General features: G+C 42.0%; 1 protein-coding gene across 2 annotated transcripts in view; it reads left to right on the top strand.

Annotated features, from left to right (window-relative positions):
- The first annotated feature begins 9,288 nt into the window (after positions 1-9,288).
- The window catches only part of RRN3 (RRN3 homolog, RNA polymerase I transcription factor), a 30,606-nt gene continuing 18,332 nt past the window's right edge, over positions 9,289-21,562 (top strand). Inside the window, exons 1-7 of one of the 2 annotated variants that reach the window (XM_045072012.1) lie at positions 9,289-9,444; positions 11,351-11,456; positions 12,893-12,949; positions 18,660-18,749; positions 18,860-18,989; positions 19,412-19,471; positions 19,845-19,908. In XM_045072012.1, coding sequence (XP_044927947.1) covers positions 9,356-9,444; positions 11,351-11,456; positions 12,893-12,949; positions 18,660-18,749; positions 18,860-18,989; positions 19,412-19,471; positions 19,845-19,908 — 596 coding nt within the window. In that variant the 5' untranslated portion in view covers positions 9,289-9,355. The remainder of the gene's footprint in view (positions 9,445-11,350; positions 11,457-12,892; positions 12,950-18,659; positions 18,750-18,859; positions 18,990-19,411; positions 19,472-19,844; positions 19,909-21,562) is intronic. The other variant, XM_045072013.1, reaches the window with a different exon arrangement.

Raw genomic sequence — 21,562 nt, 5'->3', positions numbered from 1 at the left:
TGTTTTTATATTTCTTTCCCTTTTTCTATCCTATACTTCTATAGTCCTATATTTGTAATTTAAAAAAAAATTAACTCAGACAGGAAGACCATGCATTGCAGATACTTGGCACAAAGAATACTGGAAGGACATTACACTAAGTGAAGTAAGCCAGTCACAGCAAGACAAATACTATATGGTTCCACTTATATGACATTTGTCATATGACAGAATGGAATTCACGAGATGGAAAGCAGAGGGGTGGCTGCCAGGGGTTGGGACTGGGGGTAGGAACAGGGAGTTGTATGATAGGTAAAGCCTTTCAGAAGAAAGGAGTTTTGGAGATCGGTTTCACACTAGAAAACTGCACATTTAAAAATGGTTAAGATAATGGGGTACCTGGTGGCGCAGTCGATTAAGTGTCTGCCTTAGGCTCAGGTCATGATCCTGGGGTCCTAGGGTCGGGGGATCCCTGCCTTGGGCTCCCTGCTCAGTGGGGAGTCTGCTTCTCCCTCTCCCTCTGCCCCTACTCCCTGCTCGTGCTCTCTTGCGTTCTCTCTCTCTCAAATAAATAAATCATTAAATCTTTAAAAAATGGTTAAGATGGTACATTTTGTGTATATTTTACCACAATAAAAGAAAATAACCAGATTAAACTGGCAGTTTATAAACCAGCTGACATTTATAAATTTCTTTTTAAGGAATAAATATACGCAACAGTTGAGCTTCTGGATATAAAATGTATCAGGTAAGCAATACCTCAGGAACTAGAGTTAGGAACTTAGAGAAAAATCACTTTTAATGTACTTCTGAACAAAGGACAAAGAGTGTGGTAGAGGGGTGTGCAGGCAAGTGCGCCCACGCTTGCAAAACCCTACAGAAAACCTTTACTAGGATTGGACTTGATTTTTTTTTTAAGATTTTTTAAGACTTTATTTATTTATTTGACAGATAGAGATCTCAAGTAGGCAGAGAGGTGGTGTGGGGAAGCAGGCTCCCCGCTGAGCAGAGAGCCCAATATAGGACTCCATCCCAAGACCCTGGGATCGTGACCTGAGCCAAAGGCAGAGGCTATAACCCACTGAGCCACCCAAGTGCCCCTGGACTTGATGTTTGATACATAGAGGCTGTCCTTAAGAATTGTGATTAGTGGACCTCAGGTGCTACCACAGTGCCTAGAAGCACCTTGAAAGAAAACTAGAAATGGCTTTTATTTATTTATTTAAATTATATTTATTTGTTTATGTAAAGCTTTTATTTATTTATTTGAGAGAGAGAGAGAAAGAGAGAGAGCACAAGTTGGGGAGAGCGGCAGGGAGAGAGGGAGAAGCAGACTCTCCACTGAACAGGGAGTGTGACCCGGGCTGGATCCCAGGACTGCGGAATCATGACCTGAGCCAAAGGCAGATGCTTAACCAACTTGAGCCACCCAGGCTTTTATTTTAAGTGGCTTTTATTTTAAAAACAGTCCGTTTTCCTGGTTTATATTCCCTACATTAAAAGAAAAAGATTGTATGTATATATGTATGTATGTATGTATGTATTTAATTTCTTTTAAAGATTTTGTTTATTTATTTGACAGACAGAGATCACAAATAGGCAGAGAGGCAGGCAGAGAGAGAGAGGGGGAAGCAGGCTCCCTGCTGAGCAGAGAGCCCGATGCGGGACTCCATCCCAGGACCCTGAGATCATGACCTGAGCTGAAGGCAGAGGCTTAACCCACTGAACCACCCAGGTGCCCCTGTATTTAATTTTTGAGAAAGATTTTATTTTTAAGTAATTTCTACACCCTATGTGGGGCTTGAAACCTGAGATGAAGAGTCACATGCTTCACCGAATTTGTCCGTGAGACTCCCCTTTCCGTACATTTTATTTTATTTTATTTATATTTATTTGACAGAGATCACAAGTAGGCAGAGAGGCAGGCAGACAGAGAGGAGGGGAAGCAGGCTCCCTGCTGAGCGAAGAGCAGGATTTGGGACTTGATCCCAGGACCCTGGGATCGTGACCTGAGCCGAAGGCAGAGGCTTAACCCACTGAGCCACTCAGGCGCCCCTTTTCCCTACATTTTAAAAGAATGTTCTGGGCGCCAGCATAACTTGGTTGGTTGAGGGCTGGACCCTTGCCATTGGCTCAGGTCATAAGTCTGTTTGTCTTCTTCTCCCTCTAGCCCTCCCCTTGTTTACACACTTTCGCTCATGCGCTCTCTCTAAAATAAATGAACAGATCTTTTTAAAAATTTTAAAAATAGAAATGTTCTTATAGAATGAACCAATTTTTAAAATTTAAGTCTTTGACTAGGTAAAATATTTCTATATTATAAAATTCAAAAAGCATAAAATGGCATATGGTGAGGCTTCCCTGCATCCCGCAGCACAGTGCTACTGATAGACGTTAAAAATGTTATTAGTTTTAAGGGGCACCTGAGTTGCTCAGTCAGCTGCATGAATGACTCTTGATATTGGGCCAGGTCGTGATCTCAGGATCATGAGATCATGCCTGCATAGAACTCCACACTGGGTGTGTAGTCTGCCTAAGGTTTTCTCTCTTCCTATTTTGTTCTCCCCCGACTTTTAAAAATGTTATTAGTTGTCTTCTTTTAAGATTTTATTTATATATTTGACAAAGAGGGATCACAAGTAGGCAGAGAGGCAGGCAGAGAGGGAGAGAGAGAGAGAGATGGGGAAGCAGGCTCCCTGCTGCACAGAGAGCCCAATGCGGGGCTCGGTCCCAGAACCCTGAGATCATGACCTGAGCCAAAAGCAGAGGCTTAACCCACTGAGCCACCCAGGCATCCCAAAAATGTTATCAGTTTTTTGTAAATCCTTTCACTGAAAAAAAAAATATATATATATAATTATATATATAGTATATATATATATATTCACGTATGTATAAAGTGCTTGCATATTCCAGTATTTCTTAGCATACTTTTCAGCACCTTGCTTTTTTTTTTTACTTAACACACATCTTGAAGATCCTTCCCTTTTGTGCAGTTAAAGACTTTGTTCTTTTTATGAACACAGTATTCCAGTTAGTGGATTTTTAATAATTAATTTGTTTCCTACTCATGGACATTTTGGTTATTTCTAATCTAATGAATGTTTTTAAGTAATACAAAATTTGGACCTAATAAATATATAGGGACCAATCTATTCTAGGGACTAATGATTTGACCATTGACTTTAAGAATTTCAAAGGCCATTTAGTCTTGTCCCTCACCCCTCCTCCCTTGAAACAAACACACAAATAAAAATCATAAAGAAAACAAGGGACCTGCTTCAGATCTTGTAGGTAGCTCATGGCAGAGTCTGGGCTAAAATCTGACAGCCCTTGGTTTGAGTCTACTTTCCAACAAATCTGTATAATTAACATTTTACTGCATTGTTAATAGCCTCCTTTAAAAAATATATCATCTTAGTGGTTTGAACTTGAGTTCAGAAAGGATAATGAGGCATTTTACTTCACTGTTCCCTCACCACCAGAACATTTTAATTTTTTAAGGACGTGGTTCAAAAAGAAAAAGCGAAGGGTACCTGGGTGGCTCAGTCTGTTAAGCATCTCATTTTTTATTTCAGCTCAGGTCATGACCTCAGGGTTAGGAGATCAAGCCCCACCTCAGGCTCCCCACACTCTCTCTTCCTCAAATCTTTAAACAAGGCAAAGTGAAATGGTACTAAATAGTGTTAACGGCTCTTTGTTGAAAAGTAAGTGTTCCTCCCACCCCTGACCCCACAGTCCTTCACGGCCCTTACCCAGAAACAATCAGTGTTACTAATGTCTGGTGTGTGGGATACCTATTCAGAGACTCTGTGCAAAACCCTGCACACACACGTGTGTGCGCGTATGTCTGTGTAGCAAGCAGGACACTCTAGATCTCATTCTGTGCCTTCCCGTTTTTGCCTTTTAAAGTTTCCCTAAAGTTGTTAATATGCAAGTTAAATCTGATTTTACATGTTTCTAACTCCTTGAAGGCTGGAATCCTCTCTTCTGCTTCTCCCACAAGACGTATAAAATACGCTGAAGTATTTTGGAGTTGGTTTTATTCTTCTAGTAATTAAGGTCATACTTGACATCCTTCTGAATAGGAATCAGAATCAATGTGTGTTCTGTTCAACACTACTCCAAGCATTTGATGTAATGTATACATCATTATAAAGTCTCAAAATAGGAAGAGAGAAAACCTTAGGCAGACTACACACCCAGTGTGGAGTTCTATGCAGGCATGATCTCATGATCCTGAGATCACGACCTGGCCCAATATCATTTAAAATTGTTGGCTAGAGATAATGATAGTGAAAAACAAAATAACAGAGTTCAAAGAGTCTCATTTTTACCGTTGGTCTTACCCAAGATTTCTAAAACTGGAGTTACTAAACAGTGATTAAATTGATGTATTTTTATTTAGTACATACTAAGCGCTAGGTATCCTATGGGACACAAAGATGACTCCGTCTCTACAGAAGTTATTTCCTTTCTCTCTATTTGTGCTGTTGTACATACAGAAATTAAGGGGCTAACTAACTAGTCTAGAACTAGATAAGCTCAAAGTAATCAGGCATTGGCTGCAGTTTTTAAAATAGAACGTTTAAAAAACCATGGGAAACAGACTGTATTCTAAGTCACAAGATGCACAATATGCAAGATATTATTGCCGGGCAATTTATGAATTATTTTCTTCTCTCCAACAATCATCTATCTCATCGGTCAGTTTTCACCTGGTTGTGACTCTATCAAGTATCTCAATATATCTCATATTTACAGGAAACTAAGCGGGCAAATACTACTGTCATTTACTAAGAACCTATCCTGTTCTGCTCACTGTGTCATACTTTGTGGTCTGTGCTTTATGTGCTACAATCTAATCCTAACACTAGCTCTGAAATAGCTTTAAAAAAAAGTACCTATCCCCTGGGTGCCTGGGTGGTTCAGTCCATTAAGTACCTTTGGCTCAGGTCATGATCCCAGGAGGCTGGGACTGAGCGTGGCATCAGGCTTTCTGCTCATTGGGGAGCCTGCTTCTCCCTGCTTGTGCTCTCTCACTCCTTCCCTCAAATTAATAAACAAAATCTTTAAAAAATAGTTATCCCCATTTTTATAGATAAGGCAACTAGAGTTCTAAGAACATAAACCAGTTGCCCAGAGTAATAGAGTAAACAACAAAGTTGAAATTTTTATCCTGCTCTATTTGACTGTGGGTTCTACTAATGGGTAAAATTTAGCAAAACTGGGGCGCCCGGGTGGCTCAGTGGGTTAAATCCTCTGCCTTCGGCTTGGGTCATGATCCCAGTGTCCTGGGATGGAGCCCTGAATCAGGCTCTCTGCTCGGCAGGGAGCCTGCTTCCTCCTCTCTCTCTCTGCCTGCCTCTCTGCCTACTTGTGATCTCTGTCTGTTTAATAAATAAAAAATTTTTTTTTTAATTTAGCAAAACCAATGGGACAATTTCAAATATAAAAACATTTAAAAATTAACCTTGTTACTGAGCTAAGTTACCCTTCTCCCATTTTGTATGAGTTAATATAGTTCATTGCACTAGATAAACATGGAAGACTATAAGCTTTTCCTTTTTTAAAATTTTTTAAAATTTCAAACATGTTTAAAAATAGGCTCCATGCCCATTGTGGGGCTTGAACTCATGACCTGGAGATCAAGAGTCACATGCTTTACTGACTGATCTTTACTACCCCAGACTATATACTTTTTAGTCATCTGCACACACACAAAAAAAGAGAAAGAAAACTGCATTTTGACAAGTGCCAAAATTCATAAATTATTTTACAGTATAATATATATACAGTATGATATATGATATATGTATTAATTATATTACAGTATTATATATATACTGGAGATACACAGTTGAGATCTTGCATTAGTGAATGGAGTTTTTAGAAAGATAATTGATTCATGAACTAATTGTTGACTCTGGAAAGGGGAAAGGAACACATGGGATACCTCCCATTGGTTTTGCTGTTTAGAAATTGTTGACCTGGATCTTTCCAACCATTCAGCCATTTGGAAAGCTTTTTTTTTTTTTTTTTTTTTTTTTTTGGTAAACATTTCTTGAGCATTAATAGCTACCCTTTCATCCACAGCAAGTAAATTGGAAGCCATTGGGCACAATATGACCTCACCTGTCTGGATTAAGTTAGAGAAGGGCACTTGACTCAAACTTAGTCAATGAGAAATTCTTTGTTGCCTTAATATATCCTTGTGTCCTTAGAAACAAAGTCTCCTTTTTTGCTTAAGCTAGCTCTAGATGGTTTCTGTTACTTTCAAGCCAAGAAGCTTGAACCAACAGAATTGCTCTAGGGATGGTTGTAAAATTCATCTCTCAGGGAAGACTGCTCTTTTGAAAAACAGTTTAATGGGTCTTCTGGGTATATGAAAGTAAAGCAAAGGTTCATTCTGGAATGAAGAAGCTCAGAACAATTATGAACAACTGCAATGAACAGTGATAAAAAGGAATGACTTCATTGTGGGCAAGGCTGTCTTTGCAGGCTACCGTGTTAATGCTTGTTTGCCTTTCGTTTTTGTGTGTTTGTTTGTTTGTTTTGGTTTTTTTGTTTTTTGTTTTTTGTTTGCTTTTTTAGTACATGTGCTGCCAAAGCAAGAACTCCTTTTTATTTTAATTTTATTAGATAGTCTCTAAACCTAATGTGGGGCTTGAACTCAAGACCCTGATTCAACCTACAGACTGAGCCAGCCAGGTGAGCCAGTCTTCACTTTCTTTGATTAGAGCTGGAGCTAAAAAAGAGATGGGACTCCAGGGAAGGCAAGACTGGATAAAGAAAGCTTTTGTCCTGGCAAGATGAGTTGGCCCATGGAATAGGGTGACTGAGTAGAGGACCCCCAATGAAGGGACATGACCAAAGATCTTCAACAGTGAATTGTGCTATTTAGCTTTAAAACTTTCCTTGTATATGTAGAAGCTTCCTTAGAAAAATTGTTTAACATGGAATCTAGTCTTAACTGTGCTTTGGGAAAATAAGGAGCTGTGCTCAAACTTAAGGGAAAGGTATTGCTTGGGTGTATATTGGCACAATCACTTTGGAAAACTCAACTGTGTCTCGAATCCCCTCCAAGCCAAAAATTCTACCCTAGAAACATTTCTACACACATGATTCAGGAGACTATACAAGCATATTCACAGTAATATGTGGGGGTTGGGGGAGGAAAAAATAATCTAAATGTTGGTGATAAGAAAATTGATATATAAATCATCGTATATTCATATAATGGAATGCTGCATGGCAGAGAAACACAACAGGGATGGATTGAAATCAAAAGTATAATGCAGAATGGAAATAATTTTATCATGGAAAGATAAGCAAAAGTATATACATATATATATAAATAGTTTAGGAATATATATGGTAATTACATAAGAAAAGTTGAAATGGTTTTAAAGTTAGGGTAGTAATTAGCTTTGGGAAGAAGCAGAGAGAAGGTGGGACCTGGGAGGAACATACAAGAAGCTTCAACAATACAGGTTCAAGTTCTGTTTCATAAATTGGGCCATCATTCATCGGTATCCATTTTATTATAATATATAGCCTGCATTAACATGTTTTTTCATGCATGCCAGGCTTTTAAAAAAGAAAGAATAAAGTAATTGCCAAATTGTTTGCCAGTGCAGAGTTAAATTTCTACTGACAGTGAGAGTGCCAATAAATGTGATTTAATTTTTTTTTTTTCCTTCTGCTTTGGGGATGGAGGGCATGAGATTCCAACTTCCAAGTCTGTCTTGGAGTATCTGTGAGTTAGGGTGCAATTTCTTCTGCTCTCAGGACATGATGATATCTCACCAACATTCCGAAGGAACTCTAAACCAATGGCATAAGAAATGGTGGGACCGCGTCGCCTAGGTGGCTCAGTGGGTTGAGCCTCTGCCTTTGGCTCAGGTCATGATCTCAGGGTCCTGGGATGGAGCCCCGCATGGGGCTCTATGCTCAGCAGGGGAGCCTGCTTCCTCCTCTCCCTCTGCCTGCCTCTCTGCCTCCTTTTTAATCTGTCAAATAAATAAACAAAATCTTAAAAAAAAAAAAAAGAAAAGAAAAGAAAAAATGCTGGGACCGTATGGAGTTGGCAGAGAGTTACTGATTTTACACTGTTGCAAGATAGAACAGTGCTTTATATTTAACAAGTTGCTGTCGTTGGTTTAATATCCTTTTATGGTTCTATACAGTTTCCAAGGGTTGCAACATTTTCCATTCCTAGAAACTGAGGGGAGGGGCAATCCCTCTTTCCCTCTGCTTCCTTCCCACCCACCATGCCTTGGCACCTGCTGTTCCCCATGCCGGAAAACCTTTCGCTGCTTTGTTATCTGGCCAACCCCTGGACCTCCCTTAAAAATTTAAGTTTTAGGGCGCCTGGTTGGCTCGGGTTGAGCCTCTGCCTTTGGCTCAGGTCATGATCTCAGGGTCCTGGGATCGAGTCCCGCATCGGGCTTTCTGCTCGGCGGGGAGCCTGCTTCCTCCTCTCTCTCTCTCTCTCTCTCTCTCTGCCTGCCTCTCTGCCTACTTGTGATCTCTCTCTCTGTCAAATAAATAAATAAAAAATCTTTAAAAAAATTTTTAAGTTTTAAACAATGAGGGTTTTGAAGGGGTGGGGGGGTGGGAAGTTGGGGGAACCAGGTGGTGGGTATTGGAGAGGGCACGGATTGCGTGGAGCACTGGGTGTGGTGCAAAAACAATGAATACTGTTACGTTGAAAATAAATTTAAAAAATTTTTAAAAATTGAAGTTCAAAGGCTAACGCCTCTTGCAAACTGTCTCGTCTCACACTTTGACTTCTCACCCCAGACCACCACAGCGCGGGGATTTCTGGGCAAATCAAACCTCATCCCCAAGATGCGTTTGGACGTCTGCGAGGGTAGCGCCAAGGGTACAGAGCCCAGGATGCTCCGTGGAGCAGCCTAGTTCGAATCCCCCGGCTGCCCCCATCGCTGCGCGGGTTTGGGTTAATTAGAGCCTCGGTGTCTTGACTTTGACCGAGGGATGCTTTGACTCCGATGAAGTCATACTCGTGGAACCCGGCGACCGCTTAGCACCTCCCGGGGGGTTCTCGCGCTTCCTTCACGACCCCGGGAGCTGCTCCGAGCCGCCCAAGATCTCTCCTCCGCCAGCGCGGCGGCCACTCCGAACCCCGCAGCCCGCGGAAAGTCCTCCAGCTGCGAGGAGGGGCCCTGACGCGGAGCGGGGAGGAGAGCGAGCTTTGGCGGCGCTCTAGCCCGCCGGGAAGCGCCGCGCTCTCACTCGCGAATCCTGATTGGCTGAAGGCCGCCGCTCGCGCGTGCGTCTTCCGGGCCACCGGGCATGCCCGGAGGAGCACGACTTCCGGTGCGAAGCGCCGTCGTCGCGCTCGTCCGGCCCAATGGCGGCCCCGCTGCTTCACACGCGGTTTCCCGGGGATGCGGCCGCCGCAGCCTCTGCAGTCAAGACGCTGGGCGCGTCGAGGACCGGGTGAGAGTCCGGGATGCTTCCTTCTGCGCCTCTGGGACCGAAGCCCAGGGTCCGGGGTTAGGACAGCGGGTGTGTGAAAGGGCCTGGGGCAGAGCTGAGGGAATCGTGGGAGCAACGGGGAGAGGCTCATCTCAGGTTCTCGGGAGTAAGGCCAGGCCCCTATAAGTGGGTGGTAAAGGTGGGAGAGGGGGGCTGGGAAAATGAAGCTGTTCTCCGTTCCGGAGTCCCCATTGCTCCCCACGGGGCTGTCTCGTCGCGCCCCAGGCCGGGGGACTTACCTTCTCCTTTCCTCATCCCTCCGGCTTCTTCGTCTAGACGTGGAGAGAGTTCCCTGAGCTCTTACTTCTCAGGCGAACGTTGTCTTTGATGGCAAATGAACTCGTCATTTTCTGTTGATGTTTGCAATTAGTTTCCACATACACGTTTTTTTTTTTTTTTTTTAAAGATTTTATTTATTTATTTGACAGAGATCACAAGTAGGCAGAGAGGCAAGCAGAGAGAGAGAGAGGAGGAAGCAGGCTCCCAGCAGGGAGCCTGATGCGGGACTCGATCCCAGGACCCTGAGATCACGACCTGAGCCTAAGGCAGCGGCTTAACCCACTGAGCCACCCAGGCGCCCACGTTTTTTTTTTTTTAAGTCTTCCTCAACTGTTTCTTTTAAAAACGATTTGTCATCTGAGAGAGGGAGAGCGAGCTGGGGGAGAGCCCCCGGGAGAGCGAAATCTCGAGCCCATCTCCCCGCGGAGCTCAGCGCTGGAGGTGGGGCGCGGTCTCAGGACCCTGAGATCATGACCTCAGCCGAAATCAAGAGTCCCACGCGTAACCGACTGAGCCACCCAGGCGTCCCCGTCTTTCTTAACTTTGAAAGCACCTAATCCCCATAAAACATTTTGGGGGTTAACTTTTGGAGTCATTAGTAGGTTGCTTTTTTTTTTTTTACCCCCCCACCCCCACTACTCCGCTCTGAGTAAAGGGGGGGAAAAAAAAACAAACCAAAACTTTATGAAACACTTAGCAACTGTATCCTTCATAGTATTTATTAAGTGCCTATAATCTTGTGGTTGTACAGTTAAAAACAGGAGCTGTCAAAAGAGACATCTGCTGTCAGCGGAGCTTAAGGAGGGAAAGACGGTGATCAGGCAAATAAGTAAAAGAATAGCGTGGTTTCAGGTAGAGGTAGCCTGAAGAGATAAAAACAGGGTAGTAGGGGGACTGAGGCGATGGATCCTTTGAATTTTGGCCCCCCTGACATTTGACCTTTAGCTTGAACCAAGACAGGAACTCCGTGTGTCTAGATCTGGAGCACGAGTATTTCAGATAAAGGGAACAGTAAGAGAAATGGGAATCAGCTTGGCAAGTCTGAAGAATAGCAAGGACACTATGGTCGCAGCATGTTAAGTGGAGGTGAGGTCAGGTAGGTAGGGGCCAGTTGAAGACAGTGACACAGAGTTTGAAATTGTGTTCTTTTTTTTTTAAGATCTTATTTATTTGACAGAGAGATCACAGGTAGGCAGAGAGAGAAAGAGAAGAGGAAGCAGGCTCCCTGCTGAGCAGAGAGCCTGATGTGGGGTTCGATCCCAGGACCCTGAGATCATGACCTGAGCCAAAGGCAGAGACTTAACCCATTGAGCCACCCAGGCCCCCCGTGAAATTATATTCTAAGTGAGGTGGAAGACCTTTGTAGAATGCAACAGGAGAGTAGAGTAGCAGGATCTGTTTTAAGTTTTGGAAAGATCATTAGATCACTGATTGAAGACTTTGGGAGGTTAAAGTGGAAGCAAGGAGGCCAGGTAGGAGGCTTTAGCAATAGTCCGATGGAATGATGTTGGCTCCATAAATATTGACTGTTACAATTTTTATTATTCTCTGTCCTGCACTTAATAGTGTGATAATCTTGGGTCTACAGGCTTTCAGATATGCTCACATTAGAAAATGATTTCTTCAATTCTCCCCCAAGAAAAACTGTTCGGTTTGGTGGGACTGTGACAGAAGTCTTGCTGAAGTACAAAAAGGTAAGAGGCGATAATGTGAGGTTTGGTGTCCTGTCTCCTGCCCACTCCTGCTTGCTTGCTTTAAAAGATTATATTTATTTGACAGAGACACAGCAAGAGGGAACACAAGCAGGGGTAGTGGGAGAGGGAGAAGCAGGCCTTTTGCAGAGCAGGGAGTCTGATGTTGGGCTACATTGCAGGACCCTGGGATCATGACCTGAGCTGAAGGCAGACACTTAATGACTGAGCCACCCAGGTGCCCCTGCCCCCTGCTTTATTGAGATGTAATTGATACGTTGAGGTTTAGTGGTTCTTCTTCTTCTTCTTCTTCTTCTTTAAGTTTTATTTATTTGACACAGAGAGAGAGATCACAAGTAGGCAGAGCAGCAGGCAGAGAGACAGAGGGAAGCAAGCTCCCCGCTGAGCAGAGAGCCTGATGTGGGGCTCAATCCCAGGACCCTGAGATCATGACCTGAGCTGAAGGCAGAGGCTTAACCCACTGAGCCTCCCAGGCGCCCGAGGTTTGGTTAATTTGTTGCTGGTTAGGATACACTCAGGTCTTTATAAAACTAAAGACCAGCAGACGTAATAAAGTGAATTTGAGATGTTAGTCTTGAAGTCAGTTATTTAATAACAGCATTATATTGTCAGCTTAGAATTAGAGTAATAACCTCTTTGCTGAGGTTGTATATCTTCACATGCTTTACTTAGAGAGTATCTTTAAAAAACTTGAGCAAGTGCTAGAATAAAAGTCATTATTAGATCAGAGCATTTTTCTTTCTTTACAAAAAAAAATTTTTTTTGAAGATTTTATTTATTTATTTGAGAGAGACAGTGAGTAAGAACACCAGAGCAGGGAGGGTCCGAGGGAGAAGCAGACTCTCCACTGAACTGGGAACCCATTGCTGGCTCGATCCTGGGACCCCGGGATCATGACCTGAGGTAAAGGCAGACTCTTACCTGACTGAGCCACCCACGCACCCAAGAGCATTTTATATCTTAAGGAATTCCTACGCATTGTTTGGGACAATAAACCAGCTCTATCAGTAGTGGTTGGTTTTGTTTTTTGTTTTGATTTTGTTTCAGTTTAGAAGTGCTTCTACTAAATCTCGGTGATGGAGGGAAATTATGAATGTTTGTTTTTATACGTATAAGCATTTTAGATCTGCATATGTGAATGGATGGTATCTTGTGTCATCAGTTGTTGTATTTAGGTGTCAGTACACAAGTATACCTAAATGTGAACAACCTTTCAGTATTCATTTTTACTTTTTTCCAAGCTGCCTAGCTGCACTTACATGAGTTTTTAAATGTTTGGAGTTAACAATTTTATAGTCCTGATGTGTGAAAGTTATGATGTTCCTTTTGTAATAGTTAAAAGTCCTGCTGTTCATCTTTAACAGGAAACTGAAGCAAGCAGAACTACTTTTTTTTTTTTTAACCCTGTTCTTGTTTAGGGTGAAACCAATGACTTCGAGTTGTTGAAGAACCAGCTGTTAGATCCAGACATAAAGGTAATTAATTTACATTTGATTGTTAGCAGAATTGTTGCTACTTCGTACAGATTCAGTTTGCACTTTTGGTCCACTTCCATTCTCTAGAACTTGCTCTCTCTGTATTATCCCTCACTGTAATGCAGCCCCTCTCAACCAGGGGCACTTTTGCCCCCAGGGCACATTCGGTGTTGAACTGGAGACATTTTTGGTTGCCCGGTCTTGGGGAGGGAGGGCTACTACTAGCATCCAGTGAGGTGGGTGACGGGGTTGTGGCTAAAAGTCCAGCAATGCACAGGGTGGCCCTCCACAACAAAGAATTTTCAAGTCCAGGGTGTTAGGTTGAGATTGAAGTGCCAGTTCTCAGATTGAGATCTGTGCTTTATCTTTCCTTTCTGGAACCTCTTTCCTCTCTGCTCCATGCTGCTCTCCTGTCTCTTAACTGTGAAAACAAAAACACAAGTTGACTTGTCTTTCAGGCTAGTTCCCTTTTCAGTGTTTTTGGAAATGTTTCAAGAGATGTACCTTTTAAGATATGTACCTGTCATGTAGGCACAAGTCAGTGAATTTTGTTTCCCTTTTCTTCCCTGTATTTTCCAATTTTGGAAAGAGTTGTCTCTTACAATGGCCCTAGTAGTCCTATTGCCTGGGATCAAATACTTACATGGTTTTCCCAGTGTGTGATCTTGGGCAACTTGTTTAACCTCTCTCCCTTTGTTTTGTCTTTGTAAAACCAGGGAGACAGTAGAGAGGGGTCTTTTAAATGTAGAGGTTTTAGAGGATCCAGTGCGTTAATATATGAGAAGCACTTAGAACAGCCCCTGACACAAAGGGCTTTGTAGTAGTTAGCTCTCGTTCCTGCTGACAGCCTGCACTTTCTCAATTCTGTGCATTTTTAAATCGACTGTGAAGTCCTCTGTTGTGATTACCGGGACAGAGAATACCAGTCCTTTCTTACATGCTGATTTTAGCGGACTTCTCCCCCCGCCACCAAAGCCTCACATGAACTTGTAGCAGTTGACACTGTTGGCTGCCCGCTTCTTAAAACCTTCCCTTCAGTTTCTGAGATCTTCTGTCTTCTTATCACTTACATTTAATCATTCCTGTGACTGGTTCTTAAATTTGGTGTTGGTGAGGTTTCCAGACTTGACGCTTTCCTTCCTCCGAAGATTCTTCTTTCATGATCTCCGTAGGCCGTCGTGGCTTTGGAACTCACCCATGGCCTGGTTAACTTCCAGGTTTGTATCTACAGCTCAGAGTGCTCATGTGGGCTCCAGACTTGTTTGTTTTAAGGGTTTATTTATTTATTTGAGAGCAAGAGAGAGAGAGAGCAAGCAGGCACACAAGCAGGGTGGGGTGCAGGGAGAGAATCTCCAGCAGACTCCTGCTGAGCACGGAACCTGACATGAGACTTGATCTCAGGACCCCCAAGATCATGACCCCAGCCAAAATCAAGAGTAGGATGCTTAACCGCCTGAGCCACCCATCCTCCCCTTCCCAATTTGTTTCTTAACTGCTAGCCCACAAGTATTACAAGTGCCTCAGATTTAGTATTTTCTCTCTCCCAAATGCACTCCTCTATAGTCTTCTTTATGGGCCTAACTGACGTGTTGCTGACCTAGTTCTTGAGCTAGGAACCTTGGGGTCTGTCTCGACTTTGTCTCCTCTCATTTCCATTGATTCACCAGGGCCTTTGGAGGAAGAAAAAAATCTTTCAAGGCTTCTTGCATTGTTGGTACTCTTTGGTCTGGATTCTTCCCTTTACTCCTTTAGGTTATCTACATTCCGTTCTCCTCCGGCTCCCCGTATTGACCCTCCCCTCCCCCGCCAAATATTACCCTCCACAGTGCAGCCTAAATAATCTCTAAAGCATATACTAAACATGTTATTTTCCTGAGGGAAACCTTCATGGCTTTGCAGGAAAGCCCACCTTAGCATGATCTGCTGCATTTCTTTGTATGTTCGGTCTCACTACTTTATTCCATGGATTTGCCACTTTTTTCCTCTTCTTTTCTTTTATAAATTTTTTTAAAAAGTCATCTCTACAACAAGCATTGGGTGCCACTTCTTTTCATCTTTATCTCTTTGCCTGTGCCTTTTGTGGCTGCAAGAAGGCCTCTGTATCCACTTTAGTTAGTCCCTGTGGGAGCATGGGCTCTGGCTTCATGGCCTCGTCTACTGGCTTTGTGATTGAGAGTAAATATGCAGCATTTCCGTGCCTCATTGCCCCCAGCTATAAAGTGGGAAGCAATGTTAGCACCTGCCTCATGGGATGGTTGTAAGGATTAAACGACTTACTATATGTTCAAATCTTAGAACAGTGGCTGGCAGTAATATAAATTACTATATTAGTTTTACTGTTATTATTACTTTATCTACAAAATTCCTGTTTGAGATCCAGCTGAAGTATCCCCCCCCCCCAAGATTTTATTTATTAGAGAGAATGAGCAGGGAGAGGGGTGAAAGGAGAGAGAGAGACAGACTCCCTGATGAGCAGGGAACCTGAGGCAAGGCTTGAGCGTAGGACCCTGGAATCATGACCCATGCTGAAAGCAGACTCTTAACCGAGGTGCCCGTGAAGTGCCCGCTTTAATGGAAATTTCTTTGGTTCTCTCTAAGCTCATGGGTGTTCATTCACTCTGTTCCCCACCCTTCCAGCACATCTTCCTAATTACAAATCTGACTTACAGGGACTTTGGTGACCATTTATCTCTGCCCCCTTTTGATTCCCAGATTTGTCTGTTGACTTGTTTGCCATATACTCTAGCTGAAACGGAACTACTTTTGGTTTTCTGAATACATGCTTGTTGCTCTATGAGTAATGGAGCCCCCAGAGAACATTCGGTCTGTTGAGAGTCAGCAGAAGTGTCACTTCCTGTTTGAAGCTCTCCCTGACCCTTGCGTTCTTCCATTGGTACAAAGGACTATTTTCTTTGTGTTCTGTTGTTGTTTTTAGGATTTTATTTGTTTAAGTAATCTCTTCGAGTGCCAGTGTGGAGCTCAAACTCACAACTCCAAGATCAGGAGTTGCATGCTTTGCCAACTTAGCCAGCCAGGTGCCCCACTGTAGTGTGTTTTTGTTTTTTTTTTTTTTTTAAGATTTTATTTATTTATTTGACAGAAATCACAAGCAGGCGGAGAGGCAGGCAGAGAGAGAGCAGGAAGCAGGCTCCCCGCTGAGCAGAGAGCCCCATGCAGGGCTCCATCCCAGAACTTTGGGATCATGACCTGAGCCGAAGGCAGAGGCTTTAACCCGCTGAGCCACCCAGGCGCCCCCCCACTGTAGTTTTTATCAGCAGTTCTCATTGTATCTTGATGTACTAACAGTTGCATCATTTGTGTCTCTTGTTAGTTCAGAGAGTGTTGCAAGTGATTTTCAGTACTAAAGCAGCAGAGTCTGCGACTAGTTTACTTTAAAAGAAGGAGCAGTTCAAATGCTAGCTTTATCATTTTGTTGCACCTTTTTTTTAGTGGAAAAGGGATAGGATAGAGTTAACTCATTTTTTATTTGCACGTACCTTAGCTTGTCTTCTCTGCTTCAAGCCTCGGTGAGCTACCAGTAAAGTTACCTTTACTGGTTGTGGACATGATGAAATTACCATAGTGCACATGAGTTGGAATTTCCTTGATTTTACTGCCCGCTTACTTGGGGTTTCATCAGGAAAAGGTCGGTCCCATTGAAGTTTGTTGCTGCACATCACAGACGGTCAGCGGTTGAATGAATGGGGGTGGGCTCCTTCTCTTTGTGGAGCAAGGCATTGTGGGAAAGTGGACAGTGTAGTTTTTGACCCAGTCAGACAGGTTTGAACCCAGTTCTTTATTAGCTTCTCAAACGGGCAGGTTGCTTATTAATTTCTCTTGGCCTCAGTTTCCTCAGCTGTAAAGTGGGAACACCAGCAGTCCATTTTAAGCATTGTTAGGGTTGGTAAGAGATGCACTTGTGTGCTCTTGGCACCATGCCTGGAGCCTGCTGTGATCTCACTAAGTGGCGCCCCCATCAGTGATCTGTAATTGCAAGCACAGCCCTGGCTGGTTGTCACGTAGGTACAATATGGTCTGTGATAATCTCCCTAGAAGCACAGCACTGTCTGTTAATCGTCTCTTGTGATCGTCTTTTGTTTGTTTATATGGTCCTTTCCCTCCTGAGCCTGAATCAGCATTAACCATTTCTTTCAAAATTGGGGGTTTATAGTTTGTTCTTATGTATGTTGTGCATATGCATTTATACAAACAATATGTTTTATGTTTACCTAACTGATAACATTTTATACATGGCTTGTTTTCTTTTAGCCGTTTTTTGCACGTCACTAGACGTTATTAATAACGAACAGTTATTTTCTTGCCTAAAAAATGCAGGCTCCCATGCTGAGCAGGGAGCCTGATGCAGGGCTCGACCCCAGGACCCTGGGATCATGACGGGAGGCAGACATTAACCGACTGAGCCACCCAGGTGCCCTGACACTTTTTTTTTTGAGAGAGAGAGAGTTGGGGGGAGAGAACATGCACGAGCCGGGGGAGGAAGCAGGGAGAGAGAGATTCTTAAGCAGGCTCTATGCTCAGTGCAGAGCCTGATGTGGGACTTGATCTCAACAATACCGAAATCATGACCTGAGCCGAAATCAAGGGTCAGACGCTTAACCAACTGAGCCACCCAGGTGCCCCTATATGTAACAGATCTGAATATGTGTGTGTGTGTATTAAAAAAATATATACTTTATATATATAATATTTATTTATATATATTATTATATTTATATATTTTATTATAATATTTGTATTGTATTATACATTTAAATATAATGTATATAAAGTGTATATATACATAAATATACAAATATATAAGTATATATAAATATATAATATATAATAATAAATATATTTATATTAATATATATAAGTATATACAAATATATATATTTATATATATATAAATATATACTTAAACATATTTATATATAAATATATTTAAATGTATAATATAATATAAATATTATATAACAGATATATACACACACACACTTTTTTTTTAAGATTTTATTTATTTATTTGACAGAGATCACAAGTAGGCAGAGAGGCAGGCAGAGAGAAAGGGGAAGCAGGCTCCCTGCTGAACAGAGAGCCCTGCTGAACAGAGAGCCCGAGATCCCAGGACCCTGAGATCATGACCTGAGCCGAAGGCAGAGGCTTAACCCACTGAGCCACCCAGGCGCCCCTGGATCTGAATATATTTAAGTCTAGTTATAGATTGGCTTGAGAAGAAGTTACATGTATTGACATCTCTAATTAATTAGCTTAGACTGAATGTTAACATGTTCACACACCAGCATGAAATTAGAGGAAATTGAGGTAACTCTTGGTCCTTATGGTGTTACAGTATTTGAATTTGCTATCATTCTGCAGTTTGAAAAATTCTCACGTGTCAACATTTGAGGTGTTTCCACTTAGGGCAGACAGAAGCAATCAGAATGAAATATTGCATTTAATTCTCTTTCCTGTGTGTCAGAGTTCATGTGTTACTTTTTTTAAAACAGGGAAAGGTATCGTATTGTCCTTTTGTTTTGATACAAACTAAGAAATTTTTGGTTCAATTTTGGCTTCAGTACAAGTTTGTGACTTTTTTCTCCTAATTTAAATATTATTGTCAGGTGCTTGGTGCAAGATAGGTATCGTCTTTTCAGTTATTTTAGAGGATTTTGTGATTTTGACAGGACTTTTCTTTGTTTGCCTTAAGGATGACCAGATCATTAACTGGCTGTTAGAATTCCGCTCTTCCATCATGTACTTGACTAAAGAATTTGAGCAGCTGATCAGTATTTTATTGGTAAGTTGGCCGCTTATGTCATTGACTAGTTTGTGATTCAGTACTTTGAAAACAGAACACATTGTATCAGTAAAATGTTTCTTTTGTGTGTCTCTCCCTCCCACCCCTAGAGACTGCGCTGGTTGAATAGAAGTCCGACTGTGGTGGAGGAGTACTTGGCTTTCCTTGGTAATCTTGTATCAGCGCAGACTGTCTTCCTTAGACCCTGTCTCAGCATGATTGTTTCTCATTTTGTACCTCGTAAGTGGTGCTTTGCTTTCTTTGCTTTTTCATTTTTTTAAACACCTCTTTATTAAGATACTGCCCTCTCAGAACCCTGTGGGGATTGTACCAACATGGAAAATTCTGAGATGCATATTGGCAGCAGTTTTGGTACCTCTCTGTTCCCTGTAAGGATTTCTGTGGCGGCATCTATATTTGTTGCTGTGATTTTTTTTTTTTAATGTAATTTGCGTTAGTGAGATTCTCAGGAAGTGTTAAAAGTCAGGAATTTTTAGCTTTATCTGTAAAGTTACTTGACTTTTTTTTTTTCTTCTTTTTAGACTGCACATTCAATCATTGTACTAAGTTTGGACAATGGAAAAATCACTTTTTTGTGTACCTGTTGATTGTTTAGGTTGGTGACACAAAGAATGACGTATTTTTGTTTTTCCCCTCAAAAGCCCGAGTGGTCATTAAGGACGGTGATGTCGATGTTTCAGATTCTGATGATGAAGATGACAGTAAGTATAAAGAGGACTAAAGCGAGGGTTTCCTCCTGTGTCTGGCAGAATCATGCTGAAGGATAAAGTATAGAGGCAGCTTTAGGATTTATTCTAATGCTTAGACTGCAACAAATGACAACCTCTGATAGACTCTTTTTTGTTACATTCAGCAGTCACATGTAATCAGTTGCCCTTAGCACATTACTTATGTCATCAATCTACTTAGTCTTCATTGATGGTTGGTTCTGGAGAAATATCTTAAATTTAATATTTTGCTAATAAATGACTCAGTTTTGGTTAGGAGGTGTTTTTAGCTAAAAAACAAAAAACACATAATTTTTTGGTTTTCAGTTTTATCTTAATGCTCATACTCTCACTTTTCTCCTTGTAGATCTTCCTGCCAATTTTGACACATGTCACAGAGCCTTGCAAATAATAGCAAGATATGTCCCCTCGTGAGTATCCTTTTGCTTCTTTCTTTGATCATGGTCTTTAAGTCTCAAGAAAATGGTAATCAGTTAGTGGGCATTTACTATGTTCATAGCATCAAAACTCAAGTTGTATGGTACATGTTTTTGTATCCTGTGATAGAACATTCTACAAAATGGCATTTTAGTTTTCTCTTCATTGTCTGTATTGAAATTATTTAAAAATTGATTTCTGAATTAAGGACTTAATTTAAATTATGTAAATTCTTAAAGCTTGTGTGCAAATTTTCCTCCACATTTTGTATAGTGGCTGAAATTTTGTTTTTATCTTCAACAAGATGTGATACCCCAAAATTTTCAGTGAACAACCCATGTGTCATTCCATATAAATAAAAATTGCAGTTCTAATTTTGTATGTTGATTATATTAAAAGAATTCTTTTCTAAGGATTTATTTTATTTTAGAGAGGGAGAGCCTAAGCAGGGGGAGGTACAGAGGACGAGGGAAAGAATCTCACACAGACTGCCCTCTGAGTGTGGAGCCTGACGTTGGGCTCCATCCTACAACCCTGAGATGAAATCAGGAGTTGGTTGCTTAACCAACTGTGCCACCCAGGCACCCCATATTTGCATTTCTAAAAAGTTAACAGTTCTAAGAAAAGCCTGGGTTTCTTTTGGAAGGGTGGACTTCAAGTTCCCGTGTCGCGGCCAGCGCGACAAACCGACTAGGAACGTGAGGGTAAGAGGATGGTGAAAAGAAATGAAGAGACAAAGAGATGGGGGCAGGAGGAGCACCAAGGAGGATGTCCCCTAGTGCCCAAGTTTATTTTGCAGAGCTCTGATTTGTACCACACAGTAAGGGAATCACCTCCTGTACATCCGGTGCTAGTTTCTATTTTGGCCTGAGAGTAGCCGGCCATGCAGAGATATCAGACAGCCTTGACCTTCGTGGTTTGGACACCTAGGCCATAACACAATATTCACAAAACACAGGAGCCTTATTAACTTAGTCTTGAGACAGCAGCTGCAATGGCAACAAGCCAAACCTTACAGTGTTCTCATAACAATCACCAGGGGAAAACGGTGGCACTCTAGCTCGCCACCCATGAAAGTCCTCGGTTGAAGAGGTTCCCAATAACTGTTGCTGTATTGGGTTAACCCCTTCTAGGCACCAGGCTCCCAACACCCCTGTAAGTTTATTATTTGCTAACTTAAAAAAAAAAATGCTCAAGATGATACTTTTTTTCTGCTTTTTAAAGTAAGATATGTGGGACGCCTGGGTGGCTCAGTTGGTTAAGCAGCTGCCTTCGGCTCAGGTCATGATCCCAGTGTCCTGGGATCGAGTCCCACGTCGGGCTCCTTGCTCTGCAAGGAGCCTGCCTCTCCCTCTGACTCTGCCTGCCACTCTGCCTGTGCTCACTCTCTCTTTCTCTCTGACAAATAAATAAATAAAATCTTTAAAAAAAAAAGTAAGATATGTGGGAAAGCACTATAGAGGGAAACGTTTAGATTTTAAACTGACGCTCTGTTGCTTTTGTAGGAAAAATGATTGATTTGATTTGCCATTGATATCAAAGTTAATAGGAGGCTGTTTCCTGCTAAGTTGATGTAGATCTTCTCTGAAGCTATGTGTTTATGTCAAGTTGTGATTATTTGAAGTAGTTAGTGACCATTTGCTTCCT

The sequence above is a fragment of the Mustela putorius genome, unplaced genomic scaffold, assembly GCF_011764305.1.
Source record: "Mustela putorius furo isolate JIRA1106 unplaced genomic scaffold, ASM1176430v1.1 tig00004007_pilon_pilon_pilon, whole genome shotgun sequence".
In the NCBI taxonomy this organism is placed as follows: domain Eukaryota; kingdom Metazoa; phylum Chordata; class Mammalia; order Carnivora; family Mustelidae; genus Mustela; species Mustela putorius.
Note: the sequence above shows the minus strand (reverse complement) of the source record. Positions and strands in the feature narration are given on the sequence as shown.